Below are 16,356 nucleotides of genomic sequence, written 5' to 3' on the forward strand. Positions count from 1 at the left end.
ACTCCCAGTGTCTCACCAGCTCCAGAACAGAAGTACAGGGGAGTGAGGACCTTGAGAGCATCATGGTAAAAAACTTTGATGAGTAAAAATATGGCTAGAAGACAGAAAGGTAGGTGGAAGTGTTGATCTACGTGAGGGTAGGGTCTACAGAGACACCTGCACAGACTCAACCGATGGCCTAAGACTAAGGGCAATTGCAGGAGGCTCAAGAAGGTGAGCTGCTGGGTCCTGCACTTGGGGCACAGCAACCCCAGGCAGTGCTACAGGCTGGGGAAGGAGCGGCTCGAGAGCTGTTTGGCAGAAATGGGCTTGGGAGTGCTGGCTGACAGCTTGCTCAGTATGAGCCAGCTGTGTGCCCAGGTAGCCAAGAAGGTCAATGGCATCTGGCCTGTATCAAGAACAGTGTGGCCAGCAGGACTAGGGAAGTGATCATCCACTGTACTCAGCAATGGTGAGGCTTGAGTGCTGTGCTCCATTCTGGAACTATCACTTTAATAAGGGCATTGAGGTGCTGGAGCCTGTCCAGAGAAGGGCAACAAGGGTCCTGAAAGGTCTAGAAAACATGGATTATGAGGAACAGCTGAGGGAGCTGGATTTGTTTAGTCTGGAGAACAGAAAGCTCAGGAGAGACCTCATCACTGTCTACAGCTCCTTGAAAGGAGTTTGCGGTGAGGTGAAGGCCGGTCTCTCCTGCTGTGCCTGCAGTGAAAGGACTAAAGGTAATGGCCTTAAACTAGGACAGAGGAGATTCAGATTAGATATTAGAAAAATTTTTTTTCACTGTTCAGGTGGTCAGGCATTGGAACAGGTTGTGCAGGGAGGTGGTGGAGTCTCAGAGATGTTTAAGAGGGGTCTGGATCTGGCACTGCATGATGGTTTAGAGGCTACAGTGGCAATGACAAGTTTACAGCTGGACTGGATGACCTCAAAGGTCTCTTCCAACCTGAAGATTCTATGATTCTATAGTGGGACCAGGAACAGTAGCAGTGTGGGGAAAAGGAAGGAGAAATTACACAAACAGAGGTCTCTGACCACTCTTAAGGACACAGCCATGGAACATGCACATGTTTATACACTGATGTGTTGAAAGAAAGTCACGAAGTTCCAGCAGCATCAACAAAACACAGGTCACTGGGGAGAAGAGAAAGCAAAAATGTGATCAGTTCCATCTCTAGATGGAACTAGACCAGGACTAGATGGTCTGAAATAGAATTCTAAATCCCCAAATTCTTACAGCAAATTCATCTGCAGGGCAGCACCACCCAGCATTAACAAGGAGCAAAGGGCAAGGCTTATTTCACATACATTGGTGTTACATGACTAGAAAGAAACAGAGAAGATGGGAGGGAGGAGCTGCCATGAGATACCAGGTCACTCAGTGACTTGTTGCAGTAAAAATTATGTCACTGAATGGCATCCAGTGCAGTCAGGAGGTGTCATCAAACTGTTTTTCAGAACTGACAACCAGAATAATTTGAGGTTTCTATTTCAAGTTTTGTTTCAACAGAGGTTTCATATAAAGAATGATTCAAATCATGTTCTGACCAAAAAGTGGTGGCATGTTTTGTTTCAGGAGGGGCTTTTTGACTGGAGTCCTCGTTCAGCTTCCATGATGCACTGTGTTGCCATTTCCTACATGATATGCACCAATAGCATAAAGGATATAAAACCAAAGTAACACAGATAGGGGAAAAAAAGGTCTAATTGTGGTAAAAGAGCCGACTGGCATTGGTCAGCCCAAGACATATTCCAGAGACAAAGAAAAATTGAACATGTGTATAGACCTGCCACAAATCACATCTTTCACTGTTTTATTTGTGGTCCCTTAATAATCTGCAATAGAAAAATATGCAATGCTGTATTAATAAGGATGTATACTCTGGACTACAGTTTGGGTTTTATGAGGGTCAGAAAAATAAAAATCCAGCAAAAAGAGAAAACTGCTGTTTTGTACTATTAAAACATTAGTAATCTTATGACATAGAAACACATTCTTCTCAATAAATGGTAATAATATTGCCACATTATTATTAAACCAAACAGATTGATGAGTTTTTGCAACTGGAAATGAGAAACATAGTTGGAATTGTTGTTTAGATGATGCTGTATCTCATTTGGACATAAGAATAACAGTGTAGAGCTTCATTTATGGAAATATCATGGGCAGGCATGTTGGCTGTGGGTCTTGTTTCAGAGGATCCCTTTAATAAAACCATCCAAAAAGCATCACAGCAATGACTGGTTTTCTTGGTTTTTCCTTACTTATCAAGCATCCATCATTCAAGACCTGATTGAAAAACATGAAACAAGGAGTTTAATAGAGTACCCATATGAACACACTAAGAGCTCAGAAAAATGTGACAAAAAAGGAAGAAGGTACGTCAGACCATATCTCTCACTGAAACTAGTGATTTCATTAAAATGCATTTAATAGGTCTGAATAATCACCTTTAATCACAATAAGCAGGCTCACTTTGGCTGCATTGAGACAGCTTATTCCATTGCTATCCTGCAGAGGCCTAGCAGGACACAGCTCCAGAGTGTCTTAAACACTTCTTTATTCTAGTATCTTCATATTCCTTAGTTCCTGTGCTATGTGTTAGTATGTGCAGCTTGCTTCAGAGTTTCTTTAGACCAAAGAAATTGCATTAGCATCTCACTATACTTAGATGTCATGCACCCAACATGCCAGCAACAGAACTTCCTTTGAGTTTATCCCAGTGTATCTCTCAGTCACTTCTGTTTAACTGGGCATCAATTCCCAACAGCTTTCCATCAGAAAATACAAATCTGGACAGAAGTTTTCCTCTGAAATAAGGCATGTAATAAGACCTCATTGCCTGACTCTTGCAAGCCTGAAGCAAAAGAGCAGGCTATTTCACCAGGTGCAGGAGCATCCCTGCTCCTCTGCACACCTTTCTGTCCCCACAAACCTGCTGTGGATTGAGAGGCATTCTCTTTTAATCTTCAACTCATTTCAAATTCATCTGTTGCTATGACATTTTCCAGTTTTTGACTTTCTAGTATTTGCAGTATTCCCATTTGAAAAAGGCTGTCTGAGCAGTAGGAGGCAGAACAGGCTGTCTGCTTCCAGCTAGAGCAGACTGTCACTGTAGAGCTGGTTCAGAAAAGACAGACTTGTGGATGAATGCAGATACCACAGAGCTCTCTCAGAGAGTACTGCTGACTCAGAGTTTCAATCATTAGGAACTTTGATTTTTATCTGGTCCTGTTCATCCCTAAGTACTTCTCTACACATCTACTTAAATCACTAGGTCCAGCATGTTCATTCAGGAACCTTAAATGCACTTTCTAGTGTATTTAAGACTAAAAGACTTTTAAAGGCTGCAGTAGAGATTTCGGTGATACTTCAACTAATGAACCTTTGAAGCCTTCCTCCCTCTCTGCCTCACTTTTTTTACCAAATGAAATATAGGTTGAGGCACATTAAGCACATCAGTGTCCAGGAGGAAGTAGCAAATGCTCTCTTGTTGAGCAATAGTGAGGACATCAGCCAGAAAGGTGACTGCCCTGCCAGGGAGGAGCAGAAATATTTACCAATGCTGTGCTAGGGGAATGCCGCACACAATTCAAGTCTCACTGCCGGGACAAGGTGCAAGTTATCCCTGTTTGCTCTGAACCAGCAGGCACGGCTCCCTGTTTCCTCCCAGGACCAGTTAAACAAACAAATCCACCGCATAAAGTGAAGAAAACTGCAGTGGTGCGGGCTGCACTTGGCTCTGCACAGTGTAAGGGAAAACTTACCTAGAGGTCCGCCTACTTTCCACTCCTCTCCCCCCACAATCCACTCTTCCCATCCCTGTGCTGCTCCCGGCCCCATCTCTGCTACTGTCTGATGGTGGGGGCTACCTGAGGACTTACTTCGGGAAGCAGGATGCAATTTGGGGCTAAATCAGCTTAGCTGTAGAGGGAGTCTGTGATCAGACTGTACTCCGGCTTCTCTTCTTGTGCTTAGCGAGAGCGTGAGGAAGCCACTGCACATTCCAAGGGTTAACCTCGCCTGGAGCAGGCTGTGTGAGAGGTCACTCCGGCAGGCACGCAATCACTGCGGAGCACTGAGTACACGTGAACAGGAGTCAGGAAGTCAGAGGGCGCTCACTTCTGGCAACAGCACATAGTTATGTTATAGATGGGTAATGGGATGGTTGGGTCTCACAATTAAGGGATGAATATTTTGTTTTTGTTAAGTGTTATAGATGTACAGCTATGTTATTATGTTCTCCCCATAGTTTTCTTTCACTTGCCCCTTATATTGTCATTGGCCGGGGCATCTGGGGAGGGCAGGCATGTTACCTGGAGGAGCGGCATGGCAACACCTGAACTCCAATCACCAATGGACAGTACAAAAAGGAGTAGACAGACAAGGCTTTAGAAGGGGCAAAGAGTATAAATAGTATAAATGCTATATAATTGCATTGTATAGATGAGCACATGGCAGTTTAGTCTTAGGCTCCCAGTGCTGCTCTTCTCCTTATTCAGTCTTTTATTGCCTCGTTAAGGTTTAATAAACCTTTGAAATCTTAAAAGTGAGCATCATTTCTCACAGTTATGTTACTTATGCTGTAACAAGACACCTTTTCTTAGGGCGTAGATATAGAGACTTACAGATACAGCACTTTTCCTTCCCCAAACAGAAGAATCTATTCTATTACTTCTATTATATGAAGTGTAGATGGTTTCAGTTTGATACTTTCATAGACTACAATCTTATTTTTAAAACACTCCCTTTAATAAATAAAAAAAACCAAAACAACAAACCAATGTATTTTGCCTTCGGCAGATCAATTTTTATAATGATGTTGGTCAGATTAAATGTAAACAATGTTTGTGCTTCAAAACAAATCTGCAGAACAAACAACAGAATTAGGCACACATAGAAATCTTAGCTGGGAAACACAACGTAATCCAGTCCACTTGCCTAAGCAGTGCAGGGCCCACATCTGCACAAGTGCCAGCGTGTCCCACCTGCTCCAGCTCTTCACTCCCCTTACCCAACACCTGCCCAACATCCCGACTCTCCCTCTCACTGGTAGGAGCAACCATTCCATGGGAAGACAGACATGCTCCTGAGAAATTGCTTGCTTTGAGCATTTGGGATACAAACAGTTATCAACAATTCTGTCCTAGGAAGATTTTCCACATCCTAAAAATGTAGTCAGAAAATTAAAGTAGACTCCTCCCCCATGAAGTGCCTATCATAGTCTGGTAACACATTACGGTGTGCTGAGTTGATTAACTGGTTTTTGAAGGTACATGTTTTCAAGGCTTGCTTTACTTTTCAACTGAAATTAGAATCTTCAAAGGTTCTGGTAATCTCTTGTTTACAAAAGTGCCTGCTCAGAAATGGGGTGGCAACAGGGTTGTGGAAATAGCTGCTAATACTGCACCAAAATTTTCCAATAATTAAAAAGTGCTTTTCAGTGGGGCAAAACCCACTGAATCCTACACCACTAAAGTCAGAGGAATTTATTTTCTATTGTTCCCAGTGTTAAGGCCAAGCCTATGCCAACCAAATCTATCATATAGAAATAAAAAACAGTCCAGCAGAGTATTGACTTTTGCTGCAAAATCAAGTCAATAAATGAAAGTGCAGTGACTATGCTGTTAGATAAAGCAACTTGAGAAATAGAATGCCATTTTAATTGTGAATATTAGTATTATTTACCATTATTTGTGATTAATTGACATTACAGAAACAAGGAGATGAAAGGTTGAAGGATCTGCAGTGAAATCATGGTGAAGCTTGATCTGTGCGTGGAGGATCCTTTTCATACCACCTCCCAAAGAGTGTTACACTCAAAACTGCCTGTGATGTAGCATTCCGACTTATCAGACGTCCATCAGTTAGCACCTGTTTATGAAAAAGGAAAATAAGCAGGAGCATCATCAAAGCACTACTCTTGTATGGCAAACACAAAATAATATATTCAGTAATGCTGATCTAGTGGAGAGACCTCCAGTCTCAACTGGAGCTAGCAGGAAGTCTGAGAAAAACTACATTTCTATCTTAAAAGAGATCTTGTTCTAGAGGATTTGGGGAAACAGGGCAGAATAAATTGGCAAGGTGGACTTACTGCATGAATACAACCAGGAAAATCAAAGCAGAAATAAAGCTGCCTTGAACTCAAGGCAGAGGATAGAGGACACTGATAATAATGAAGTTGCTTTTTGACCACAGATGTCTGACAAATCACAAGGGTGTCCCCTTACCTGGAACTCCCCGGGGGCCAGCTGCACCCCGCTGTACAGCACTTCTGGGAAGACGTAGCTGGTGCCAAATGTGCCGCTGAGGGAGAACATCTCAAACTTGGTCTGAGCCATCTCCACGGGCTGCCCACATGTGCTCAGGTTTGTGCTGAGGCACTTTAGCAGACTGCAGATCTGTGGGGAGGAGAAGATAACAATGTGTTTAGCAAGACCATAACAGTGCTAGGAAAGCCTTGTGTCATCAAAGCTAATGTGTGTCAGTGCAGGTAAGAGTCACAGGATCTTTTTCATAATTCTTGGGTGACTTCTTTTCAGTTGTAGCTTATCTTTTTACCCCTTGATCTGACTAGCAGTATTCCAGACATGTGTTGTCTTAGTCTTATAATTTTATAAATAGATTGTCTCTGACATAAATGCAGCCAGAGCACCTTATTTCATCTCTGAAGCATGATCCTGTCTCTTCCACTAATTCTTTCAATCACCAATTGTCTTATTTGAAGTTTTCTTTCCCACATGTTTTAGTAAGATGAGTTTGTGAATGGAAATTTTAGGCAAACCAAACAAAGCCCTCCACATAGATACATTGCACAAGTGCACATCCAGGTCCTCTTACTGCTAATTGTACATGTTGCTAATGGTTCTTCATTAGATGGCCTGGTAGTCCCATGCGAAGTCTGAATTTGATGTTCCCTGTTCAAATCCTAGGTAATATAGGCCAAGGAGATGAAGTTAGCATCTTTTGTTACAGCTTTGTGTTAGTAATTGCAACACATAGAGGAAAGTAGGAATCACAATGTTGTTTCCCTTTTGTCATGAGAGTTAATTATCCAGCTGACAAATGTTTATGGTCTTCATGAGGAAATATGAAATAGGGCTAGCACTCCTCTGATTCAGGAATGATTTGAAGGATGTTGTCTGGTTTTGCTGATAGGTGATGGACCTTTTCTACATGTCTGGTATTAGGTGACAGAAACATATTTGCAAAAAATCAAAAGTATTATCCATCAGCAAATACGGTTTTGTGTTCAAATGCAAATAAGCAGAGAAATAAGGAATATGTTCTGAGGAAATGAAAAAATACTGAAGGAAAAAGGAAGAATAGAAATTTCTGTATTCTCTAGAACTTTCAATACTGGCAGAGACTATCTGGAAGCTTCCACAAACACTGAAATTAATTTTACAATCAAGCTCACCAAGAACTGAATTTATTCAAGCTACCTTCCTAAAAGTATTAGATGAGCTGTTTGCTGGATAACACCTTCCCTCAGTGTTATCTGGAGTCTGTACCAGCTCATACAAAAAGGCCATGCTGACAGACAAAAGTAACTTTAAAAAAAGTATAATCTGCTGGCATAATAACTTAATTATGAAGGCAAAGGATGTTTACAAATATGGCTCTAAGCAAATTCAACCAGGATGTAGCTCACTGTCTTCCCAAATATTTGGTTAAAAGAGAAGAAGAGAGGACTTTCCCACTAAAAGTCATTTTAGTAAGCTTCATGGCTATGATTTGGACAATGACAAAAAATCAACATCTCTGTGACCTCTAACTTATCAGAGCATCTCATAAAAATAGCTGTCATCAACTGATTTTTAACAGCAACTCTTAGATGTAAATACAATGAGACCACATCTGGAGTACAGTGCCCAGGCTCCTCAGTACCAGAAAGAAAAGGAGCTAATGGAGAGTGTCCAGCTGAAGTCATAAAGATAATGAGGAGTCTGGAGCATCTCTCTTATGAGGAGAGACTGCAGGAGCTTGGCCTGTTAAGTCTAGAGAAGACTGAGAGGGGACTAATCAATACATACAAATATCTCAAAGGTGCACCAAGAAGATGGTGCCAGACTCTTTTCAGTGGTGCCCAGCAACAGGACAAGAAGCAATGGCCATAAAAACACAAGTTTCCCTTCAACATGAGGAAGAACTTTTTCACATTTAGTGTGGCAGAGCATCACAACAGACTGCCCAGGAAGGTCTTGGATTCTCCCTCTCTGGAGATACTCAAAACCCACCCAGATACATGTCTGTGTAATCTGCTCTAGGTGACCTCGTCTTGGCAGGGGCATTGGACTATCTGATCTTCAGATGTCACTTTCAACCCTATCTATTCTGTGATTCTGTGATACTGAGGAGATTCAGAACACTTACTGCAGATATTCAAAGAAGCTAATGTAAATTTAGTCAATACTGCACACCCCCAAAAGTTGTGTGTGTGCTTGGGGCATTTAAAAGTGGTTTAGAGACCTCTCTACTGCATTTTAGGTTTGGAAGGCAAAATAGGCTTGGAAGTTTTAGCAACTCCTTTCCGTTACTAATGAACAGGTCACTAGGACTCCAGCATAGAAGACAGTCATTGTCCTCTCTTTTTCACCACAGAGCTGAAGGTTTCTCCCTGTAAATAAGCTTCTGAAAGTAAGCAACACCCTCCAAAGACTTACCTGCAGATAGTACTGTCCTTCAATAACATGAAGGCCATCAAAAGCACCCAGCACATAAACTTCATCATCTCTTTTCTCTGCCATCTTGTATGTCAAGTGACAGCAGAGGTCTTTTTGGCAGACAGTGAGATTCCCCCCAGGCTTAGTGAGCTCCGTGAAGGTAAAGGGGTCTTCAAAGATTATTCCTGTGAATTCATGGTCATTCTGTGAGAATCTTCCAACACTCAAAGCATATGAGTTCCAGCTGACAGCAGGTGGGGAGGCAGGAGAAAGACGAGGGTGTGCATCTAGTTCAGCAATGAGGAGGTGACCATCTTCAGTTTTCATGTTGTAGGAGTATGTTCTGGCTCCAGCTGGTGCATAAATGCCACTCCCTGTGGAGAGCACAATAGTCAGTCCAAGAAGAATTTAAAAAATCATGGTGTGCTAAGTGTCTCTACTGATACCTTATCCACTGTTCCACACAGATTTCAGTCATTTAAGTCCCATCAAAGGTGATCATACAGAGCTCATGCTTTGGCAAAGAATAACATTTGTTCCCTCAGATGAGGTCTGCTCAGAGTAACTGAAAGCAGAGGATGTTTGTTTTTTTACGTTATGATTATATTTATGGTCTCCTCCTAAGGTCTCTTTTCTCCTGTATGCACTAGGGTTGATAATTCCTTTTTTCTCAGCTGATGGATGTGAAAGGACCATCTGTTGATTGAGATGATCCAAAACACAACACAGGCAAGTTAGGGTCACAGAGATGTTAATTTTTTGTCATTATCCAAATCACAGGCCTATCCTCATGAACAGAAGGAGACAATAATTGTCCAGCCCCCTTTACATTGGTTGAGAACTCCACCCCTCATGGGGAGGAGATTCACATCTGATCAGCACCAAGCAACAGAGGGAAGTCGAAGGTCTGTCATACCTATCACTACAGAAGCCCGTCAGGTATTTCAAATTAGAAGTTCCAAAACAATACTGTGGTTGCACAGCTCAGTTAAGATACTGGTCTGTTAATGAAATACTGGTCTATATGAAATATACTATTCCATAAGCTGAGCTCTGAAAAAATCAATGCTACATTCTAAAATGAAGATGTGGACTTCTTACCAGAGTTACAACAACAGGCCTGAACATGTGTTTTTAACAGTTTTCCGTAACAGTGTTAAATACAGGCATATAAATAAGTCTCTCATTTGGCAGAATAAATGTAGCCACATATATGGTTTATGAGTATATTTGCAGCTCAGCATTCAATCATAGACTTAGAAGTGGAGAGGAAAATAGCCTTAAAAATCTCAAAAATTTCTATTCAGTGATAGTAACCTACTACTTGTTTAGAGCCATTAAAAGAAAAGTTAATCTTAAGAACTTAGGGAAAAGAAAACACTACAAGTTTTGTTGTGCATTGTATGATACCAATAGGAACAGGATCTATCAGTTTTAAAATTTGGTGACTAGATTCTTCACCTTCCAGAAAAATACATTATATTCCTCTGCAAAATCACTTTGTAGAACAGGGAATAAGAGATTCATGGTTATAAAGACTTTTGCACAGACTGAAAATTAAGTTACCTGTCATTGCCATGCTGGTGTTGTGAGTATTGGCAGCTAAGACATTGACACGCATGCCCATAGCCCAAGCAGAGTGAAACTCAATTGCAGTCAGAAAGGGCAGGACATTCATCCAAGCTGTTGGGAAGAGCACGGTGTCCACCTGCATCTTGCTCACCAGAACCACGGCAGGCTCATAGAAAAGGATGTCAAAGCAAGTGAAAATGCCAAACTTCCCAAAAGGACTCTCAAAGATGACAGCTTCTGGCTCTTTTGGGTAATTAAACTGACTTTCTCCTTGAAAGAGATTATACTGTAGGGGAAGAAAAATAGAGAAACCAGTTAGAGGCATAGTTACTAACTATGCATCCTGGAGTCATTCCCTAAAGCTGTTCAGAATGACTAGAGAAAATTTGTGACCTGTGTTGGAAGACCTCACAGGTAGGAGGCAATCAGGCTAAAATTGTATGATCATTCTACCCAAAATATGGAACACATATTTCAGGTTGCCCTGGCATCTAGCTAGGAAAGCAGCCAGCTGCCTTCAGGTCTGTTGGTGTCATCTGCATAAGAATAATCTCTCCACTCTCCCCACCTAGTTTATATTCTGGTAACCCAAATGCAACCAGAAGAGAAATAGCAATGTAAGAGAGGCATGGGGGAACTGGTGTCAAGAGATAAAATTGGTGACCTTGGTGTGGAGATACCCAAAAGCACTGGAAGTACAGAGCACCAGCATGAAGCACAGGACAGTATTTGGGACACTGCAGAGTAGAAAACAAAGGCTGTGCTGATGGTGGAAAGGCAGATGATCTCAGGCAACAGAAATGCAGAAGTTTGTGACATTTTCAGCTTTCCAACATTTTCCTTCTTCCTTCACATATATATTTAATAAGAATCCTTTATTAATGTCCAGGTGGTCTGAAAGTAAATATGGACAACAAGCCATAAAATAAGTTCAAGTTTACTTAACTTGTAATTCAGCACCTGGGCCATGGCAGGCTGGGGGAGAGACTTGCACTATTAGCATTTCACTCACACAGTCTGCTCACAAATAGATATCTTGGCATTGTCTCTAAATAACCAGATGAAATACTGGGCCTGAAGTGCATTAAATAAACTGGCTTCACTCTATGCACATTGGCATGATATCTGGCACACGAATCATAAATGGCTGTGATGGAACTTGCAGGTAGGCACATAATACTGACAGAGAAACTTCCATTGGGTGCAAATGTTTCAATATCCTTATCTCTTTTTAAACCCATCTTAGGGCCATAGTTTTGTCAAAAAAATTGCCATTGTGTAAAAACTGTGCAAAAGCAGCATTAGAAAAAAGGTCCCGCTTCTCTGAAATCAGACTACTAATCTACAATGGAATAGAGATGAACACTGAAATCCTGGAACATGAAGTGGTAGTCTGGTAAAAAACTGGCACTGGAAACTGCTTAAGCAGCAGAATTTATGGTAGTAGTGATCTAATGAAATGAGGAAGTCAACCAAAACCATATGCCGCTAGATTGCACAAGAGCAATCATTTTTCATTCCAGTCTGTTTTGAGAAACCTGACAGCAAATGAAAATTTGGCACTGATGCTTCATAGCAAGAGAGATATTCTTTTAAATTATAAAGAAAAGCAAAGCTCTGCCAGTGGACAATGACCGGCATCTAATTCTCTTCCCAAACTGAGACATTTTGGAAGAAGTGGAAAATTAGTTCCTGTCTCTCCAAGGCCACTTTACCTTATGGTAACGAGCCACCAGTTTCCCCTGTGTGTCAAACACAACATCCGTATTGTACTGGTAGCGACCATCCCTGGGGCAGTCGGGATCGCTGGAGTCACACGGCTTCTTGTCCCCAATATTTGCAACCACATAGATGGAGTTATTTCTGGCCATGCAGCTGAGTCGTTCCTGCACTGGTGCTGGACCAAATCTAAAGTATTTTAGAGAAAGAAAAAAAAATTAACAAAACCTGTGCTGTCAGCAGTGTCCATTTCCAGAGTGCTTGAGGTCACATCAGCAGTATCTCCAACCCTACAGCCAGGGCAGGGTAAGCAGACACACAGAACTGCTACAGTTCAGATTGCTTCCTGCACCTTGGGGTAGGCCTTGGGGACCTCCCATTGGCCTCTGCAGGGATGTGCCTGCCAGTCCCCTTCAGAACCTGGAACATGTTCTGCAGTAAACAGATAGTCCTTGGGCTGGAAAAGGGCAGGAGAGCAATCTCTGGGCAGAGGAAGACACTAGCTTGGTGTCACACAAGCAAATATTTTAGCATCAAGCATACTGGCAACTGAGGACTGCAGCTCTGGGCCCTTAACATGCTAAGCAGAGTTGAGCTGTGGGATAGGGCAGATGATATGGTCCAGGCAATTCATCAATTCATTTCCTCCTATAGACAGGAGCTCACAGACCTGTAACCCTGGCATGAAAAGCAGTGTACTATTAATTTCACAATGCAACAGGGTCCACGTGCCAGAAACTGGCAGCACCTCTGAAGTACCCAGACCAGGCCATAAAGACAGCAGCCATCCCCCTTTGTAGTGTGGCAATGCCTATGGCTTTGCAAGGTGTGCCTGGGCCACACAAGGAGGACCTCCATGCAGTATACACATACAGCACCAGGAATAAGGCATGCCAGACACTAATGGCACTAATGGCAAGCGTTATATTCCCAAAAGCCACTAGTCCCTGATTTGAAACAGTGAGGAGGAACCCAGATCACCTCTGCTAAACCTGTGCGATGCACTAGAATAAAGACCTACTTATACATATTGCCACCCCACACTCCACCTTCAATGAAAGAATGTAAATTTTAGCTTCTTATCTCTCAGAAAAAAATTGCACATCCTGTGCTGCTCCGAATTGTGACTCTTCTTCTTGGAAACATTGAGTTATTATATCCTCACAGATATAATAACCTGATCCTTATCAAGCAGGTGCAGAAAGCTATGGTGAAAAGGGCAGACTATGGTTATAATTCCATGGTTGAACACTTTTTGCTTCCTGTAAGAGTCTAAAGTCCAGTGCTCAGCTATAGCTTAGTTTGTCACTGCTGCTTGAATGACAGATCATGTTCTACAGCACAGACGCTAGCAATTCAGACCTTATCTTACCTTAATTGTGGAAAACCAAGATCTAAAGATCCTGGGTTTTTAAAATTTATCATTTTATCATTTATAATTTTTTATCATTTAGAAGTCTGGACTTTAACTACTGACCTCAACCTTCTTATTATCTACTCAGAGACTACTTCTTGGCTGTCCACAAAAATGGTTTGTGTGCTTTTGTTTCAACATGTCATTTGTAAAAGACAAACCCAAAAATCAAAGAAATACTAGTGTTAATAATTTACAGTTAGTTCTATGCAAAATAGTGTGGAAAATTGAAAGCAGAATGAGAAGCAGGATATTCTGGTATCAAAAAAAGCCATGTCCTCAACTTTCAGTAACCCAAACCCTGTATGTTGTTTGAATTTCTCTTTGATGTGTCTAATTTAAAAAAAAAAACAATGTTTCACTCATCAATTAGTCATGGACATGCTATATATTTAACCATTTAACTACCTTCACACTTAATTTTAATTAAAACTTATGTCAGTCATTAGCAGTTCTCAGTAATTTAGTGTGAGCTGCTCAAGACTCCATGAGATACAGGTTGAAATCACCTAAACCACCGCAGAAGGAATCACCTTGAGGGGTCAGTGCAGGGAATCCAATTCACCACTGGATCTGGGATATCCTCCAGGTAGGGGTAGATGGATTCTCTTGTGAATCGCCAGCCATAGATGCCGTCTTCAGGAGTCACGATGATGTGGGCACCCTGTCACAACAGGCTCCGTTTAAAGGTCACCCACCAGCAGATAACCAGGAGGGCCAGCAGGAACAGAAAACACTGATGGACAACCCTGACGGTACCCCTCGTACCTGCTGGGCAGCTTCCTTGATGGCCCCTTCCAGGACATCCATGTTTTTGTTCATCAGGGCCAAAGCACTGTCGGGAGAAACAGGCTCCTCGGTGGGACCTGGCAGGATGACGGCGTGCTCATAGACAGCTGCCATGAAGGTGTCAGAGGCAAGGGCCTGAAGGGCTGCGAATGCAAACAGCACTGCGGGCAGGAGAGCCTGGGAAGGGAGCATGGCTGCAGCCTCCCACCAGGTAGAGTGCTCTGGACAAACAGTGCTAAAGGAATATGCACAGAAAAGAGAAGGGGGACAAAGTTTACTTTGAAAGAGGGAGGAACGAACTGCAGGTCTGTTAAAGCATTACCTTGGAACCATGTGTGTCATATAAGTACTGTTGTACACAGTAAGGATGTCACAACTGAACAAACCTAAAATGCTGGGCAATGCCAAGACTAATGGAGCCAATAAAAGATAAGTCATTAAAAATATATCTAGAAAGAACAGTCCAATTTTTTTTGTTTATACTTTACTCTGTTACTAATTACAGCAAGACTTTTTCTATCTGTGTGGGCTCAGCTCTGATTTGCAGGTGGATATTGTCACCCATGGAGCTAGTCTTCTGTGAATTTTTAGTGGCAAAACTCAGGGTGTCTTAAAAACTTCTTTATTCTAGTATCTTCATATTCCTTAGTTCCTGTGCTATGTGTTAGTATGTGCAGCTTGCTTCAGAGTTTCTTTAGACCAAAGAAATTGCATTAGCATCTCACTATACTTAGATGTCATGCACCCAACATGCCAGCAACAGAACTTCCTTTGAGTTTATCCCAGTGTATCTCTCAGTCACTTCTGTTTAACTGGGCATCAATTCCCAACAGCTTTCCATCAGAAAATACAAATCTGGACAGAACTTTTCCTCTGAAATAAGGCATGTAATAAGACCTCATTGCCTGACTCTTGCAAGCCTGAAGCAAAAGAGCAGGCTATTTCACCAGGTGCAGGAGCATCCCTGCTCCTCTGCACACCTTTCTGTCCCCATAAACCTGCTGTGGATTGAGAGGCATTCTCTTTTAATCTTCAACTCATTTCAAATTCATCTGTTGCTATGACATTTTCCAGTTTTTGACTTTCTAGTATTTGCAGTATTCCCATTTGAAAAAGGCTGTCTGAGCAGTAGGAGGCAGAACAGGCTGTCTGCTTCCAGCTACGGCAGACTGTCACTGTAGAGCTGGTTCAGAAAAGACAGACTTGTGGATGAATGCAGATACCACAGAGCTCTCTCAGAGGGTACTGCTGACTCAGTTTCAATCATTAGGAACTTTGATTTTTATCTGGTCCTGTTCATCCCTAAGTACTTCTCTACACATCTACTTAAATCACTAGGTCCAGCATGTTCATTCAGGAACCTTAAATGCACTTTCTAGTGTATTTAAGACTAAAAGACTTTTAAAGGCTGCAGTAGAGATTTCGGTGATACTTCAACTAATGAACCTTTGAAGCCTTCCTCCCTCTCTGCCTCACTTTTTTTACCAAATGAAATATAGGTTGAGGCACATTAAGCACATCAGTGTCCAGGAGGAAGTAGCAAATGCTCTCTTGTTGAGCAATAGTGAGGACATCAGCCAGAAAGGTGACTGCCCTGCCAGGAAGGAGCAGAAATATTTACCAATGCTGTGCTAGGAGAATGCCGCACACAATTCAAGTCTCACTGCCGGGACAAGGTGCAAGTTATCCCTGTTTGCTCTGAACCAGCAGGCACGGCTCCCTGTTTCCTCCCAGGACCAGTTAAACAAACAAATCCACCGCATAAAGTGAAGAAAACTGCAGTGGTGCGGGCTGCACTTGGCTCTGCACAGTGTAAGGGAAAACTTACCTAGAGGTCCGCCTACTTTCCACTCCTCTCCCCCCACAATCCACTCTTCCCATCCCTGTGCTGCTCCCGGCCCCATCTCTGCTACTGTCTGATGGTGGGGGCTACCTGAGGACTTACTTCGGGAAGCAGGATGCAATTTGGCGCTAAATCAGCTTAGCTGTAGAGGGAGTCTGTGATCAGACTGTACTCCGGCTTCTCTTCTTGTGCTTAGCGAGAGCGTGAGGAAGCCACTGCACATTCCAAGGGTTAACCTCGCCTGGAGCAGGCTGTGTGAGAGGTCACTCCGGCAGGCACGCAATCACTGCGGAGCACTGAGTACACGTGAACAGGAGTCAGGAAGTCAGAGGGCGCTCACTTCTGGCAACAG

General features: G+C 42.4%; 1 protein-coding gene across 1 annotated transcript; it reads right to left on the reverse strand.

The window, feature by feature from the left end:
* Positions 1-5,620: 5,620 nt before the first annotated feature.
* Positions 5,621-16,258, reverse strand: LOC131577271 (pantetheinase-like). Its single transcript, XM_058834932.1, has 8 exons — positions 16,107-16,258; positions 14,141-14,396; positions 13,906-14,036; positions 11,955-12,147; positions 10,234-10,525; positions 8,668-9,041; positions 6,232-6,402; positions 5,621-5,872 (listed from the first exon to the last, which is right to left on the reverse strand). The coding sequence occupies exons 2-8, from the start codon at positions 14,351-14,353 to the stop codon at positions 5,753-5,755; spliced, it is 1,494 nt and encodes a 497-aa protein (XP_058690915.1). The 5' UTR covers positions 14,354-14,396; positions 16,107-16,258; the 3' UTR covers positions 5,621-5,752.
* Between the last annotated feature and the right edge of the window lie 98 nt (positions 16,259-16,356).

The sequence above is a fragment of the Poecile atricapillus genome, chromosome 3, assembly GCF_030490865.1.
Source record: "Poecile atricapillus isolate bPoeAtr1 chromosome 3, bPoeAtr1.hap1, whole genome shotgun sequence".
NCBI lineage: Eukaryota > Metazoa > Chordata > Aves > Passeriformes > Paridae > Poecile > Poecile atricapillus.